Source organism: Trichosurus vulpecula, chromosome 5 (assembly GCF_011100635.1).
Source record: "Trichosurus vulpecula isolate mTriVul1 chromosome 5, mTriVul1.pri, whole genome shotgun sequence".
Classification (NCBI taxonomy): Eukaryota; Metazoa; Chordata; class Mammalia; order Diprotodontia; family Phalangeridae; genus Trichosurus; species Trichosurus vulpecula.
The window spans coordinates 63,001,094-63,019,002 of record NC_050577.1 but is presented as its reverse complement, the minus strand read 5'-3'; the positions used below and the strand labels follow the sequence as shown (position 1 = coordinate 63,019,002).

At 39.9% G+C, this 17,909-nt stretch overlaps 1 protein-coding gene across 1 annotated transcript in view; it reads left to right on the top strand.

Annotated features, from left to right (window-relative positions):
* The window catches only part of C5H10orf67 (chromosome 5 C10orf67 homolog), an 80,969-nt gene that overhangs the window by 42,893 nt on the left and 20,167 nt on the right, over positions 1 to 17,909 (top strand). Inside the window, exons 10-11 of the mRNA XM_036760522.1 lie at positions 4,411 to 4,482; positions 5,494 to 5,556. Of these exons, the coding sequence (XP_036616417.1) occupies positions 4,411 to 4,482; positions 5,494 to 5,556 (135 nt within the window). The remainder of the gene's footprint in view (positions 1 to 4,410; positions 4,483 to 5,493; positions 5,557 to 17,909) is intronic.

Genomic DNA, 17,909 nt, shown 5'->3' with positions numbered 1-17,909 from the left:
GCTGTGGATACCCTTGCTCCATGGCCACAACAGCCATCCAGATGGTCACAGCCTCTCAAGAGCAAAAGACTGCCAGGGGCATTGCAAAGCTCTGCACTGCCAGTGGCAGGGTAGACAATCTTATAACACCAACAGAGCCAGAGTACCCTGTAGCACCAGTGCTGCAAAGCTCTTACCTATTAGTACCAAGACAAAGAATTCGGGAACAGAAGGAGCAAGACAGGACACCAGGACAGGATACAATTTGTGGGGGTGGAGTGGGGTGGAGAGAAGGACTGTGTAACACTCCACTAAGCCTGAGGGAAAAAGCACAGCCTCCAGCTGGGACTAGTTCTGACCACCCAAAAGTCACTTGGGGCAGTGACCTAGGCTGGTGAACTGCATATTATTCAACATGGAAGGAGCAGGGGAAGGGAGAGGAATGTATGATATCCTGTGATCAAATTAAGGGCTAGCAATGAGGGGAAGGGGACCCCTGTAGTCTCAGAAAGGAAAGAACCTCACAAGGGAGTGGGTAAGAAGAAGGGGGAAGGATTGAAGTGGGGAAAGGAAGGAGACCCTACTTTGGTAGAGGGAGGGGGTTTCACTGATAAATGCTCCTACTTCACTATAAATGCTCTCCTATAAGTAAGATGGTCTGTGAAGGGAGATGAGGACCTTACACTGGGTGTGGCCAGGAGATTTGGTGCTTAATAAATCTACTTATCCTAAATTGAGAGAAGGTGAGTTAGAATCCCTGGGGACAACTGGCATCTGGAGGAGTGGGAGAACATAGACCCAGGGGCAAGATTTTGAGGCAATGTGGTGGGGGGAGTAACCAAGGAAGAGTATAGATCAATGGTGGGTTGCATAATCAGGGATGTGGTAGGCCCTACTCTGGCCCTACTCTGAGGCAATATCTTCTCTAACACCTGCAATAATTGGCATTGTTCTTGAAGTGAGGCACAATGGAAAAGGGGAATCCACGGGGCAAATCCTACAAGGCAGTGGCAGAAAGGGTCTAGAGGAAAGAACCGAGAATGGATATATTGGAAGATTTGGTTGTATGAAGAATAGCGAGAAAAAGACAAGGATCAGATATAGGGGCCATGAATCAGAGAATGAGAGTCTAGAGTAGACAGGATGGATAATGAAGAGAGTGAGAGAAATCCTTTTTGGAAAAGGGTACAAAATGGAAATCTGAAAAACTAATAAGCTGTACCAGTTGAAGATGAGGAATGAGGAGTGAGAATGAGAGGGGAAAAAGAGGGTAAAGAACTATATAATCAGATAAAAGCAGAAAGAAAAAGAAACTAAAACCCTAAAGGGACAGGGGAAACAAGGAAGAGAATGTTATCAGGGGAGAGGGGAAGAGAGCTGGCAGAAATAGGACCACTTTTTTAAAAAGATGAAAGTAACTGAAGGAATATAATACAGAAAGGGGGGAATCACAATTTAGGGAAAAAAACTATTAGGGATGGATGGAGGAAAATGTAAACCTCTTACAACTTTCAATGTGAGTGAATTAAATAATGCAATAAAAAGAAAAAGTGACAGATTAGATAAGAAAAAACTCTATAATCTGTTGCAAGAAACATATTTAAAAAACCATATACATAAAATTAAACAGGCAATGGAAAACATTTTACTATATATCAAGTGAATCCAAAAAAAGCAAGAATTGCAATCATGCTATCTGACAATGCAAAAATAAACATTCTAAAGATAAACAAGGAATAAACAAATTATATTATGTTGAAAGGAACTATTAGTCATAAACCAGTATCAGTAATAAACTTATGTCCTCCAAATGCCTTAGCATCTAAATTAATAAAGGACACATTATCTGAGCTTTAAGAACACATAGACAATAACACATTAGAGACAGAAGATCTCTCTGTCAGTTTTTGATGATGTCAATCAAAAAGATAAACAGAAGGGAAAATGTGGAACTGAATATATAGCTGAAGAAACTAGAGTTAAAAGACTTAAAGCATCTTCTGAATGGGACAGAAAAAGACTTTTTCATATTTCTTAGCACCACATGGAACTTTTACAAAAATTGGCCGTGTATTAGGGCACAGAAATATCAGAAACAAATGTAAAAATATAAGATAAAATAGTTAAAACATCCTTTATAGACCATAATACAATAAAATAGTAATTCAGTCAGGGAGCACAAATAAAAGATACAGACCCAAATAGATATGTAACAATAAAATATTAAATAACGAGTAGGTCAACAAAATCATAGAAACAATAACTATGTAAAGAGAAAGTGATAAAGATGAAACAACACACATTGTAGAATGCAGCTAAAGCAATCCTCAGGGAGGAAATCTCATCCTTACAAACATACATTAACAAAATAGAACAAGAAAGGATTAATGAAATGAATATTCATTTTTTTAAAAACTAGAAAACCAAAAACAAACCTAAAAATAGCACAAAATAGGAGATATTAAAATTAAGAGAAGAAATAAACTGGAAACAGTCCAAAAAACCATTGAAATGATAATGAGAACTAAAAACTGATTCTTTGAAAAGACTAATAAAATAGACTCTTAGCTAATGTGATTAAAAAGAAGAGATCAGAAAATCAAATCAATAAAATAGCAAATAAGCAAGATGAAATCACAGCTAAACCAGAAGAAATCAAAAGAATAGAACAAATTATGCACATTTATATGCTAACAAAACTGAGAACACAACAGAAATAGAAGGATGCCTTCAAAAATAAGAAATACCCAGACTATCAGAAGACCAAATAGAGATCTTAACCAAACCTCAGAAAAGGAAATGAATCCAGCTACAAAGGAACTACCAAAGGGAAAAAAAAACCCTCCTGATGCTGATGCATGGTAGTGCATTGTTGGTAGAGCCGTGAAGCAGTATAATTATTCTGGAAAGCAATTGGGAACTATGCAAATAAAGTAACTAAAATGTCTATACCATTCAAAGCAGAGACTTAATTACTGGACTTATATTCCAAGGAAGCCATTGCCCATATACTCCAAAATATCTACAATAGCATTTTTTTTGTGTGTGATAGCTAATGGCTGAACAAATTGTGGTACATGAAGATTTATATGAACTGATGCAGAATGAAGTAAGCAGAGTCAAGAAAGTGATATATACAGTAACTCAGTAACCGCAACAATGTAACTGAAAAGAATAACTACAAACTAAAAAGCCAAAAGTAAATACAACAAAATTATAAAGATCAACCAGAACTCAAATAAAGAGATGCGAGAAGACACCCCCAAACTACCCCTTTATAGAGGCGGGAGGTTTTCAGATGTTACACATCGCACATATTTTTAAACTTTTTTAGCGTTATTCATCAGTTGTGCTAAGTTTTTGTCTTCTAAAAAATACTATTTGTCATGTGGAATAACTGGGAGGGGGAGTGGAGGATATTATTTTGGGGAGTAATTGTCTTTTTTTACTATTTGATTGCCAGCCCCCCGACCCCAGTTTGATGTAGTACAGTTGATGTAATTGCAGAGTTTGGGTCAATCTAGGCTTGGAGCATTAGAGCATGACTCCAGAGGCAATATCAGAAAGTAGCAGGGAATTCTGGGAGTTTCTCTCTCCTCTCCTCTCCTCCCCTCCCCTCTCCTCTCTCCTCCCCTCCTCTCCTCCCCAGAATCAAGCAAACAGGTATGGTGAGCAGCACGATTGCTTCCAACAAGAGCAATTGGTTTCTTGGGTGCTGGCCCCCCATTCACCATCTGTTAGGTCAAAGCAAGGGCTCTGAACACACCTCCCCATTTTGGTTCATACAGCTGCATCTGTGTGTTGTTGTTCAGCACAACCGACTCTACGTGACTTTGTCCATGGGGTCTTCTTGGCAAAGATGTGGGAGTGGTTTGCCAGTTCCTCTTCCAGTGTGTTCTCATTTTAAAGAGAAGGAACTGAGACAAATCAGGGTTAATTGACTTGCCCAGGGTCACACAGCTAGGAAGCATCTGAAGTCTTATTTGAACTCAGATCTTCCTGACTCCAGACCCGATGCATTCCCAATCCCACTTCCTTCCTTGCTGTCATGCTTACCTTACATTTCCACCTTCTATACGAAGCCTCCTCCACAAAATTACTTTGTATTCATCCTGTGTATACCTAAGGATTGTATGGGTCATCTCCTCCAGAAGAATATAAGCTCCTTGAGGGCAAGGAATATATTGTATCTTTGTTCTTGTATTTCTAGCACTAAGCGCAGCATCTGGCACGTAGTAGGCCCTTAGTAAGTCCTTGTCAGTTTATTGGCTGGTCACATCACACTATTCTCTGTCCAATGAATCTGATGTTTATCTTTCTAGCTTTTCAGGGCATCCCTTAGAGGAGACCTCAAGGTCTCCTCAAGGCCCTCTAGTCTCCCCAAAAGAGCCTCTAGATGACAATTTACAACATTGACATTTATCTTTACAGTTTGAAGAACAAAAGGAAGATATGGAAGAAACAAGAAGGTTGTTGGAAGCTGAAGATGTTCCTGGTGTCAGGGTAAGTGATTGAGTTATGTATCTGTCTGCTGCCTCCTGAGAGTGTGCTCTTCTGACATTTCAGTCAAACCCCTAAATACCATCCTTCTCACGGACCTGGTACATGTGTATGACACCAAGCCACAGGGAATATAAATAAGCCAGCATGCTCTACTCTCCTCATACATACCCACAGCGTCTGGCTGTTGGGTAGGACCGAGGGTAGACAAACCCTTGGGGAATATGGATAAACCAGGACGCTTTACTCCACTCATACATGTCCATAGCACCTGGCCTGGTATAGAGCCATGGGGTAGACAAAGCCCTTGGGGAATATGGATGAGCCAAGATGTTCTGTTCCATTCGTGAATATTTGCAATGGTACCATAGGATAGGACTGTGGGGTAGACAGACCTTCAGATAATATGGATTAGCAAGGATTTTCTACCCTACTAAGATTCCCCTTCTCCCTCCCTCAGACTCAATCCCTGCAGTTTCTTGCCTTTCATAATTTTATTCTCTGCCTTACGTTGGTACTTTTCCACCCCCTCTTTGAGCACTCCCTTCTTTGCATCCAGATTTTGTCTTCATCAAATCAAATCAATCATTCAGTAAACATTAAATGACTATGCTAAGTTCTGGGGATACAAAAAGAGGCAAAAACAATCCCTGCTCTCAAGGAGCTTACAGTCTAATGGGGGAGGCAACAGGCTAGAGAAAACGCCCAGAGCCAAAAGATGGAGCGTCTTGTTCATGGAACAGCCAGGACGCCAATGTCACTAGATGGAGGAGTACATGGAAAGGGGTAAGAAGATTGGAAAAGTAGGAGGGGCCCGTGTTGGAAAGTGAGAAAATGAGCCAATCCCACCAAAGAAATCGATGGGTAGTTTCGCCATCATGCATTTAGATCCTTAAACACTGACCTTTTCTGCTCAAACTCCTGTTTTTTTCTATCTCTTCCCTCACTCCTCTTCACACTTTTTCCTCAGATTCCCTGGGAAACCTTCTCTTATTCTTTCTCTCTTTTCCCCAGTCCCCTAAAGGAATTCCAAGATCATACTTTGAAGAAAAGCCAAGTGTGCGCAGGACCCCCTCGGTGAGTCAAGGGAGAGAGTCAAGGTTGCCAGGCAAAGTACTTGTAGTTTTAATATTAATAAATCAATTAATTAATTAATTAATTGATATATTAAATTAATTAATTTAATATTAATATGTAGCTTTAAAGTGCCCCAAGCCAGTCTGGGTGGGTGACACCATCAGGTTTTCACATACTGTGGGTGCTTAATACATGTTTGCTAGATTTGTCAAATGGAATCAAATTTAACAGCAGTGTTAGTTAGGGTCTAGTCTGAATTGGGTCTGGGTTTGAGAAAGACCATGCACTAGATAATAGTGTGTGCATTTGGCCAGGACTCAGGGGGAACAACCTACTTAACAAGCATGAGTTGTGAAAAGCATGGCTACATGACCATTTGCCTGAGGAAGATTTAGTGGGATTTAGTCCACAATGAACCAAGGGTGGAGTGTGGCTGCCCAATGCACATTTGGGTTGCTTTAAGAGAGTTTGGAAAGTGGGAAATGATCATTTTGTTATACTCTTTCCTGGTCATATCACACCTGGAGTATTAAGTTCAGTTTTGGGGGCCACATTTTAGGAAGGACATCCACAAACTCAAACAAATTCAGAGAAGGATTGGTAGGATAACAAAGAATGTACATCACTTAAAGGGGAAAAGAGAATAAGCATTTATACAGCACCTACTATGTGTCAGGAACTGTGCTAAGTGATTTTAAAAATACCTCATTTGACCCTTACAACAACGCTTTAAAATAGATGCTGTTATAACCATTTTCTACATCTCCATTTTACAGATGAGGAAACTGAGGCAAACAGGGTTAAGTGACTTGCCCAGGGCCACACAGCTAGTAAGTATCTGAGGCCTGATTTGAACTCAGGTTTTCCTGACTCCAGGCCTGGTGCTCTATGCAATACACCACCTAGCTACCCAGATACCACTTGAAGAAATGGGGGATGTTTGGCCTGGAAAAGAGAAGTCTTAGAGAGGACCTGATAGCTGTGGAAGAAGAATTCGATTTATTCAGCTTGGCCTCAGGAGGCAGAACTAGGACAATAAGTGGAAATCGAAGAAAAACAAATTTAGCTTGAGGTGTTGGGGGGTCAGGGTAATTTCCTTCCAACTAGAGTTATCCAAACATAGAACAGATTGCCCACGGAGGTTTTTTCATCTTCAAAGAGGTCTTCCAATGAAGGTGGGGTCACCACTTCTGTGTGTTGTAAAAGGGATGTCTGGTTCAGGTACGGGCTATGCTAGATGGTTTTTGAGGTACCCGACATCCTTGCCAACACTGAGGATCTGGATTCTATATGCCATAGTTGCTCAGGTCTTGGCAGTTCGTGGGAAGAAATGGTTTTTACAGATTGGGAGAGGGACCAGAGCTGAGTGGGGAAGAGCATTCCAAGAGATGAGGAAAAAACCCAACAGATTAGCGTGCAAACCGGAGAAAGAAGCAAACTACAGAGCGTGCATGTAGTGGAGATGGTGTTAGGGAAAGCATTGACACAGGAACAGGTGAGATGAGTTTTGTAAATGGTGAGTAGTCCAGTTTTCCAGGAGAGTGAATTATGTGAGAGGAGTAGTATGATAAAGAGTAGTGGGTTGGTGCCGTATTGTTGAGGTCCTTAAATGCCCAGATAAATAGTTTATTGAGTGGGGCTCTGTGGAGCTATTGAAGGGTTTTGAGAAGGGGAGTAGCATTTTCAGAATTACAGGTTAGACAGATTACTTTGGTCACTATGTGTAAGAAAGATTAGAGCAAGAAGGAATGAGAAGATTGGAAACGAGTTAGAAGACTGGGCAGTAAGCCCGGACAAGAGGAAGCAACAATCATTAATAAATGTATGTGCCAGGCATTCTGCTAAGTATTTTACAAGTATTACCTCATCTGATCCTCTCAACAATCCTGGGAGGTGAGTCCTATTATAATCCCCATTATACAGTTGGAGAAATTGAGGCAGAAATTAACTCACTTGCCCAGGAGTCACACAGCTAAGTAAGTGCCTGAGGACATTTGAAGTCAGGTCTTTCTGACTCCAGGTCCAGCATTCTTATCTACTAAGCCTCCTAGCTTCAAGAGGCAATGAGGGCCTGAACTAACTCAGAGGTATATGATGCCTCTGGGCAGCTAGGTGGTGCAGTGAAGTCAGAAAACCTGAGTTCAAATTTGGCCTCAGACACTTCTTAGCTGCGTGACCCTGGGCAAGTCACTTAATCCTGTTTGCCTCGGTTTCCCTATCTATAAAATGAGCAGGAGAAGGAAATGGCAAACCACTCCGATGTCTTTGCTGAGAAGATCCCCCATGGGGTCATGAAGAGTAGGACATGACTGAACAGCAACAATAAGTGGTTTACAAAGCGCTTCACTTGTGGTTTAGAAAGCACTTGACTCACAACGACTCTGTGAAGTAGATAGCTCAAATAGCATTATCCCCCTTTTACGGATGAGGAAAATGAGTTTTGAAGGACGTTGTGACTTTCCCACAGTCATATAGCCCTGAAATATCAGCGCTTAGGACTTGCATCCAAGCCCACTGATTTCAAGTCCAGCAGTTCTCTTGCTACAGCTGCCCTGGCTGCTCCACTGCCACTAGAGCGGTGGTAGCTGAAAAGGAAAATCAGAACAAACATGAAAGATAGTTAAGGGGTAGAATTAACAGGACCTAGCATGTGGGTAGGGGCAATGAGGGAGGAGGAAAAGCCGAAGATGACCTGAGTTTTCGAGCCTGCGATAAGGGTGCTATTAACAGACTTAGGAAATTGTTACTGAGGACTGACTCCCAAGGAGAAAGCACCCCCTTTTGGAGAACACTGTGCTTGAGGTTCCAAGAAGACACACAGATGGAACCTGCTGGAAGGCTGTTGGACACGTGGATCTGGAGCTAAGTTAGGAGACAAAGTGCCGATTTGAGAATATTCCACAAGTGGCAGTAGCTGAAGCTCTGGGAATAGGTAAGATTGTCGGAGAGAGGGTATATGAGGGGACAAGAGAGGGCCAAGCACGGAGCTCAAGAGGCATTTAAGAGGAAGAAAAGAAGAAAGGGAAGGAGCCAGAGTTTGGGCCCATTGTTTGTTTGTTTTCCATGTATTGAATATTCACTTTTTAATTTTAAGCTTGATCTCTTCAAAATGTCACGGAAATGTCTCATTTTGATCTAGTAAGAAATGTTGTTTTGGTTTTTTTTAATCAGCCAAAAGTACATTTTTATGTCTATCAGGAAAACGGTAAAACAGAGCTTTCAGTGTAAAAAAATTTTTTTAGAGAAAAAGTCAAGAAAGTAAAAGTAACTTCTATTAAGCGCCTTTTGAAAATTGTTCTTATATGCAAATGGTATTTTCCCCATGTCTTTAAATTATTTCATATCAGAATTTTTTTGGGGGGGGGAAGGTAGGGAACTCCTGGTGAGGAAAGTCCCTCTACCAGTGTAGGTTCTGTTACTCTGCAATTTGAGAGTCTTAGAGAGTTGACCAGGGCACAGAGCCAGTATATATCAGAAGTGGGATTTGAAACCAGATTTTCTGACCCCAAGGCTAGTTCTCTATGGAGAAAAATAGTACTTTATACACTCTCTAGCAGATCGTGTCAACTGGGCATATGGGGATCCAGCTCCTCCAATGTGCTGTTGGAAACAAATTAGCTCCTGCCCCCTCTCTGCCTTGGAGCACCATAACCCCAGTGGTGTCCACTGACTCTGCAAACTCTTTTGGGCTTATTTGTAGCAAAAGCCACAGGATATGGTCATGACCTGGGAGTTTCCACTGAAAGAGTATTATCAAGTCACATATGGAAAAAGTTTATCATTGTCGGGACTAGGGATGATAATTGGAATAGTTTATTATAGTTAGAGGCAGCTAGGTGGTGCAGTGGATAGAGTTTAGGGCCTGGAGTCAGGAAGACCTGAGTTCAAATTTGACCTCAGACAGTTACGAGCTCAATGACCCTGGGAAGGTCATTTAACCCTGTTTTCCTCAGTTTCCTCATCTGTAAAATGAGCTGGAGAAGGAAATGGCAAACCACTTCAGTATCTCTGCCAAGGAAACCCCAAATGGGGTCATGAAAAGTCAGATATGACTGATCTGACTGAACAACAAAAATAGCAAATCCTTGTTGGAAACTAGGAAAGTAATAACGAGGATTCACATTTATGCATCACTTTGCAATTTAAAAAGCCCTTTCCTCTCAGCTCTGTGATGCTAATATTAGAGCTATTATTGGTGTCATTTTACAGATGAGGAAACAGACTCAGAGACACAAAGTGTTTGTCCAAGGTCACACAGCTAGTAAGTGGCAGAGACGAACAGACTCCAACTCAAGTCTTCCGATTCCAAGAAAACTCTTCTTTCTGCCCTGTTACGTGGCGTGTACTGTACTTAGCCTGTTAAACAATGTCTTTATTTCTTAACTTCAGATATTTTTACTTTGAAAAAAATCACGAATTCGAGTCCAACTACTGGTATCTAGGTGAGATTGAAAAGCTTTGCAACCTCATTTTCAGAAATGAATCAATTCATTTTGGAAGTCTGGTGACACCTTTGAACTCTTTCTCTGAATGATGTTCAAATGTAGACTACATAGACGTATAGGACAAACCAATTCTATTAAAATGCTGTTATCAAAACATATATTTTTGAAAAGGTTCACAGAGCCCAGATTAAGAAACTGTGAGACCGAGAAGCCCGATGGGGCAGCAAGCAAGGGGCTGGCCTTGGAGTCAGGAAGATCTGAGTTCAAAGCCTACCTTTGATACATGTGGCTCTGTGACCATAGGCAGGTCATTTAACTCCTAATTGCCCCCACAAATTACAAATGGCCCTCCCTCTCCCCAAGAAAAACATTAGGGAATCTATCAATAAAAATAAAATATATATCAATAAAAATATATGAGATTTTTAAAAACGTTTCTTGAGGGATTTCTTACTACTTTAAGAAAAAGTCCTAACAGGCTACCACTAAAAATTCAGAGGATTTGAATATTCTAGTTCTTTTATTTGTAACTTTTAGCATCACTGCTTTGATGTTTCTAAACTCTAGTTACGTATTTCCACATACCTATAGTGAGAGGTTAATATGTGAAACTATATGTTAATTACCTTAGTCCTGAAGAGCTAAACATATTCTGTTTCCAAAAAAGGATGATTATTTTATTATGCTACCTTAAATTATCTTCTAGGAATATAGCACAATGCCCTAGCCCTTGCAAAAAATCTCCTATCCTGAACACTCTGGCATTTACATTCTACTTGGTTTTTATACTTCTAACTTTCTATTTATTTCTTTGCAAATGTTTATTACTTGTAGGTAGCTGATCCAGTAAAAAGTATCTTAATAGAGTTTTAGAATCTTAAGCATTTGCTGATCACCAACCAGTGAACTTGGTTCAGGGACTTTTTACATCAGTCATTAACTTAACTACTTAATCATACTTATTTTCAGAAACCTATGTCATTTGGTGGGAACAGAACACATGCTGAGAGATAAACTGAATGTTTAGTTAGTCTGAAAAAAAGTGTTATAAACATTACTGTCTTATTTAAATTTACAAAATGGCTCACAAAGCAAAAACTGTATTTGGACATTGCGTTTTTGTTTAAAGTTTGCTTTGTGATATCCTTAAAATGCTTGAGATATGGAGGTTTTGTACGACAAAGTTGGATTAAATTCTCAAGAGATATATATTTTTCCTCCAAAGAAATTTGCTAACTAGTTAGTCTAAGTTCTAGCAGCTACCAAGACAGAAAGACTTTGAATATGATTCCAGTGCCTGATGGTTATCTCCTGTCTAAATTGTAGTTTGGAGAGGCATACTACCCAAAGATTGCTGGCCAGGTACTAAACTGTTTGGGCCTAGTCACCCATGAAACAGATGAAAATACAAAACAGCTCTCAACCTTCTGCAATCCCCTAACTCTTCTACACTGACTGCGGTGTTATAATGAAATATAGTACGGATAAACATTCATTATTCATATTTTAACATACTCTGTCCAATGACCAAAGAATTAATACACTATGAGAGAACCTTCAGTTCATCCATAAAGAGTCTTAGTCATTTTTCAATCATATTTGATTTGCTATGACCTCCATTTGGGGTTTTCTTGGCAAAGATACTGGAGTTGGTTTGCCATTTCCTTCTCCAGCTCATTTTGTAGATGAGGAAACTGAGGCAAACAGGGTTAAGTGACTTGCCCAGGGTCACACAGCTAGGAAGTATCCGAGGCCAGATTTGAACTCAGGGAGATGAATCTTCCTGACTCTGAGCCTGGGACTCTATCCACTAAATCAGATGATGTAAAAAATTTTCAGGTAATTGAAAGAATAGCTGTCAGATTCCTCTCCAGGTAGGGAATAGAGAAATTGGCAAAGTTGATCTCATTGTGTGCTCAGAATTAAAATGGGAACTTCGGTCTTCTCTTCTTGCCCTACTCATGATGAGCATAAAGATCCCGAATACCATGAAGATATTTGTAAATCATATACCAGCAATCATTTCAGAGAATGAAGAACTATTTTTATAGTATTTTATTTTTCCCCAATTACATGCAAAGACAATTTTAACATTCATTTAAAATTTTTTTGAGTTCCAAGTTTTCTCCCTCCCTTATCTCTCCCTTCCCTTAGAAAGTAAGCAAATTGTATATATACAATCATGTAAAACATATGAGAATGAAGAAATTGAGAAACTATCTGAAAACTTGACAAAGCCCTCCCGGTGAAGTCAATGTTCTCTTTGATTCTTGGTGGTTTCAATGAGAAAATGGGCACAAGAAAATATAGGGGAAAGCATCTTGGAAAATATGGTACAGAATCAAGAAAAGAAAGCCTGTATACAACTGATAAAACCATATGCTTATACAATGTGAGTACCAGGATCAGGAATATAACGTGTCAACCATATGCCAAGTACTTGATGGCATCACAAAAAATGAAAATGGCCATCTCACCAAGAAACAACAGGTTACCTGTATCAATAGTCATTTCAAAATCAGATGTCTCCATGCAGTCAGAAAGTCAACTAGATAGACCAAAGAAAACACCAAATCAGATAAAAAGATCAAGGTGAAAAGCTATACTTGCATGCCATCTCTGTGTCACAAAAAAAGCCGAGAATTTGGATTCAGAAATCTTTCTTCTGGAATGAGAAGCCTCCATCACTGCTTCCCTGTGTGATAAATCAGTTAACTTTTCTGGGCCTTGATCTCCTCATCTAGAAAACAAAGGGGTTGGATTAGGTCATCTTTACAGTCCCTTCCAGCTCTGATTCCTTTGATCCTATGATGATAGTGACTCCAACCTGGTCTGTTCCAGGAATAAATGGAATAAATGGGAAACTGGGCAAGAAGTAAAGGCACTTGCTTCATCACCACTGCTGAAAGGCACTTAACAGATTCAGAAGTGTACACAGCGAAGAGACCAAAAGAACCCAGAAAGGATCATCCATCAAGCACTTGCCAGGCCGAGAGGCATGCCAGTCAGTCATGCCATTTTAAAGTAAAAGCTGATTTTCTTTCTTTTTTTTGAGGGCAGTAGGGGTTCAGTGACTTGTCCAGGGTCACACAGCTAAAAAGTGTCTGAGGCTGGATTTGAACTCAGGTCCTCTTGACTCCAGGGCCCATACTCTATCCACTGCGCCACCTAGCTGCCCCTAGAAGCTGATTTTCAAAGCATTATGAAAGGGGCTGCTGCGTACTACCAATCAATGATGCTTTATCTTGTAGAAGTGCCACAGAAGCATCACCAAGGTTGTATATGACCAGAAAAAAAGTTGGACTGGTCATGTTGTATCAACTGGAGGCCATAGATAGGTAGCCTTAGAAAGGGCTGCCTCGGTGTCCTTGAGATTTTAGAAGCACCAGAAGATCTCCAGCCCATTGTGTGGGTCCTCTAGGGAAAATCTGTGGGAAAACATGGGTAGGAATCGCATGAGATGAGAAAACTTGAGAAGAGTCATAGTCCACATTGGTGGATGGTTGCCTGCATCTCTGAAACCATGTTTCCAGCAAAGTAATTAGCGAATTATTGTTGAGGCCAATGTATTTTTCAGTAGGATACCTCTAACTAAAAATTTAGGTAGTAGGTTCTATTCTATAGATCAGGGTTTCTTAGTGTCAGTAAAATTTGTTTTGGAAAAAAATATTTTTTAAAACTAGTAATAGTAATTCAGTATTGTCTGACTCTTTGTGACCCCATTTGGGGTTTTCTTGGCAAAGATACTGGAGTGGTTTGTCATTTCCTTCTCCAGCTAATTTTACAGATGAGGAAACTAAAGCAAACAGGGTTAAGTGACTTGCCCAGAGTCACATAGCTAGTAAGTATCTGAGGCCAAATTTGAATTCAGGAAGAGTAGTCTTCCTGACTCCAGGCTGATACTCTATCCACTATGCCACTTGGCTGCCTCTTTTGATAATTATATTCTAATATAATTGGTTTCCTTTGAATTTCTACCTATTTTTACTTTGTGCATTTAAAAACATTATTCTGAGAATGTGTCCATAGGTTTCACCAGACTGCCAAAGGAGTCCGTGATTCAGATCAGGTTAAAAACCCCTGCCACAGCTGTAGTGATAAAAGATGCACATGCAGAATGGGGAAAGAGATTCCTACAGTTACTAGGTCTTTTTAGGTGAAAGGAATTAGCTGAGTATCAAATCACTCTTACTCTGTAGTTCTTAAATTTTTTCTTAGCACAAGGTAAATTGTTTAGTATGATGGATATTAATAAATAACAAAGACCTTTTAACACATATATATATATGTACACGTACATATACATATATAGTGTCAGTCAGCAAAAATCTACCTTCCTTACTCTCCCCACCTCTCAGAGAACAAAAGAAAACAAATCTCTCTTACAAATATATATATGTGTGTATATATGTATATATACATATATATATATGTATATAGATATAGTCAAGAAAAACAAATTCACATTGATCCTGTTAAAAAGATATATTGATATCTACACGTAGATGGATAGCACATTTTGCCATTGGTCTTCTGGAATGGTTGTTATTCATTAATGTTGATCAGAGTCTCTAATTCTTTCGAAGTTATTTGCCTTTACCATGTTGTGGTCATTGTATAAATTGTTCTCCTGGTTCTGTTCACTGTCTGCACCAGTTCAAGCAAGTCTTCTCAGATTTCTCTGAAACCATCGCCTTCATCATTTCTTACAGTCTAATAGTATTCCAACACATTTATATATCATAACTTTTCAACTATATCACAATTTATGGACACCATTTCAGGTTCCCATTTTTTGCCAAGTTTTAAAAGAGCCATAAATATTTTTGTATCTCCTCCGAGGTTTGTTTTTGTTTTTTTTTTTTTGCTTAGTACTAATCTCTTCTTTAATCCATCCTCTTTTTGCTTCTATTTTCCCTATTGAGTGAAATGTATTTCTGTACCAAACTGCTTGAGTATTCTTCTCTCCTTTGACCAGTTCAGATAAGAATGAGATTCAAGTGTCAGCAACTCTCCTCACTCTCTCTTCCTAGTTTATATAGATGTTCACTTGCTCACCCTAATTCTGTGGTGATTTTCTTCCTTTCCTTTCCTAGCCCTCACTCCCCAGAATATTCCTCTTCCCTCCTCTTTTCATTCTTAAGAGCAAGACATAACAAAACCAGACCTTGTCTAATTAGATTCCCTCTATGATTTTTGATGGTGACTGGAGGGGACACATATTATCTCCCCATATTTGAATTTAAGCACTTTATCTTTGTTTAGTCTCTGATTGATTATTCTCGCTTACCTTTTCGTTTCTCCTAACTCTTGTGTTTGAACTTCAAAGTTTCTATGTAGTTCTGGTCTTTTCATCAGGAATGCACAAAAGTCCTCTATTTCATTAAAGATCCATTTTCCCCTTGCTAGGATTATACTCAGTTTTGCTGGGTAAGTTATTCATGGCTATAAGCTCATAGCCTTTGCCTTCTAGAATATCATATTCCAAGTTCTCTGCTCCTTTTTAGTAATGGCTTCTAAATTATGTGTGATTCTGAATGTGACTCCTCAATATTTGAAGCCTTTCTTTCTGGTTGCTTGCAGTATTTTTTCTTTGACCTGGAAACACTAGATTTTGGCTGTATTCTTGGAGTTTTTATTTGGGAGTTTCTTTCAAAAGGTGACTGGTGGATTCTTGCCATTTCTAAAATACTTTACCCTCTGGTTCTAGGAGATCTGGGTAGTTTTATTTAGAAATTTCTTGAAATATGATGTCTAGGCTCCTTTTCTGGTCATGGCATTCAAATAGTACAGTGGTTCTAAATTTCTTCTCTTCTGTTTTCTAGGTCAATTATTTTTCCTATGCAATATTTTACATTTTCTTCTTTTTTCATTCTTTTGATTTTGTTTTAATATTTTATTGTCTCAAGGAGTCAGCAGCTTCCATTTGGTCCATTTTAATTTTGAGGAAGTTTGTTGCTTGGGCAAGTTTCTTTATCTCTTATGCTAAGCTGCTGATTTCCATTCCAATTCTTCCTAATCTAGGTCTCATTTCTTTTCCAGTTTTTTTTTCTCTAGAACTGTCATTTCATTTATAAAAATATTTTAAACTCCCTTTTAACTCCTGCTCTATCTCTTCAAGAGTTCTAGTTGAATTTGTGCCCAAGCTATGTTTTTATTTGGGACTTTTCTTGCTGACATTTGGAATCATTCTCTTTTTCTGGGGTTGTGTCTCGAACATCTCTGTCAGCATAATAACTTTATATGGTGGGATTCTTTTTTTTTTTTTTTTGGTTTGTTTGTTCATTCTTCCAATCCTTTTCTTGATTGGACATGATGTTAAAGCCAACCCCTGCACACTTCTGGAGGGAAAGTCTGGGCTAGATTAGTTGCTGCTTTCTTTGGGGGGGTGGTATAGAGTATTGTGTTATTTTAGGATTTCAGGGACAGTCCAGGCTCAGGACCTGCAAGCTTTCAGTGTTCTCCAAATGGGCCCAGTCTTCTTGTTGCTCCCTGATCTGAAGTCTGTGAGCAACAGTAAACTGCTTCTGGACTTAGCACCTATCAGCCAGCTGGGAAGCTCCACTGGCTCAGGATGACAGATACGTCAATTTCTCTTGGTCTGAAATTCCTGTCCTGGTTATTCTTCTGCAGGCTTCAGACTGAGCTAGAAGCTAGAACTGTGGCTGCTTGCCTCCTGTGGTCTGAACCACACCCCTCCTTCTTGCTTCTGAACTTGCTTCTCTCTCTACATAGCCTAGGACCTGCTACCACTCCTTACCCCAGAATGCCACTCCTGGGTGCAGGTGCCCTCCTCATTCTACCCTGGATCTATGACCCAGAACTGGGCAGTGGGTGACAAAGCTGCCAGATGGTACCCATTCCTGTTGTGGTGCCCTGATGTGACTCTGGGACCTCCACTTATCCTGGTGCATAGCCTCTGCCTGGGCACTGGAGCACTCTGCATATTTATTCCAACCCAGACCCCATATCCAGTGTCCACAGGCCTGTCTCCCAATACTGACCTGTGTTGGAAAAATGACTCACTATGTTTTATTTTCTTGAATTTTCCCGTCAGCCTTTGGTCTGATGCAATGTATCTAGACCAAATCCAGATCTATTTGGAGGAGTGTTTTTTGCGGAGATTGCAGTGGGAGGAGGGGCAGAAGCTCACTGGACTGCTTCCTGCTAGTTCGCCATTTTGTTTTTGTCTCCTAGGTGGTATTTTTCTGTATGCTATCAGCTCAAGCCCCAATTCACTGTCCTCCCCTCTTTTCCCCTCTCCCACCCCCATTGTTAGTTACCAATTAACATTCCAGTTCTATTTAATTAATTCACATCGATTGACTTTTTTTTTTAAAGATATAGCAAGAACAGAAATAGAAACACCTGAGGAATATATTTTCTCCTATACCACCATACTACCTTGGTCCCCAGGAAGAGTGTGCCCAGATTGAATGTAGTTTCTACAGAGCATGAATCCCTTGTGGTTCACATCCAAATATCACATCACTTGTGGATAAGTCTGCTCCTCTGCTGTCACTGATGGGAGCCCTGAAGTTTGCTCTTGGCTTTTCTGAGCCTCAGTTCTGAATAGACTGGCTGCAGAACCTTGCATGGACCCCACTCCACTGGCATGGACTCACTTTCCTGACCTCTTGAAGCTCTCATGGTCATAATAACCATCTCCAATCTTGTTTAGAACATATAGCTAGTATGAGGCAGATCCACACTGGACTTCCAGGGCTGTGCCCTTTTCATGTCATCCTTCCACCTCTCCTTTTCCGGTTTTGATTTCTTGTATTGTTAGTACAATAAGACCTATTATTTCATTGTTAGGGGAACACCCAACTGCAGATTGAAGCTCATCCCTAACTTAGAGTCTAAGAGGGTTGCCTAAGGTTAAGTGACTTGCCTAGGGTCACACAG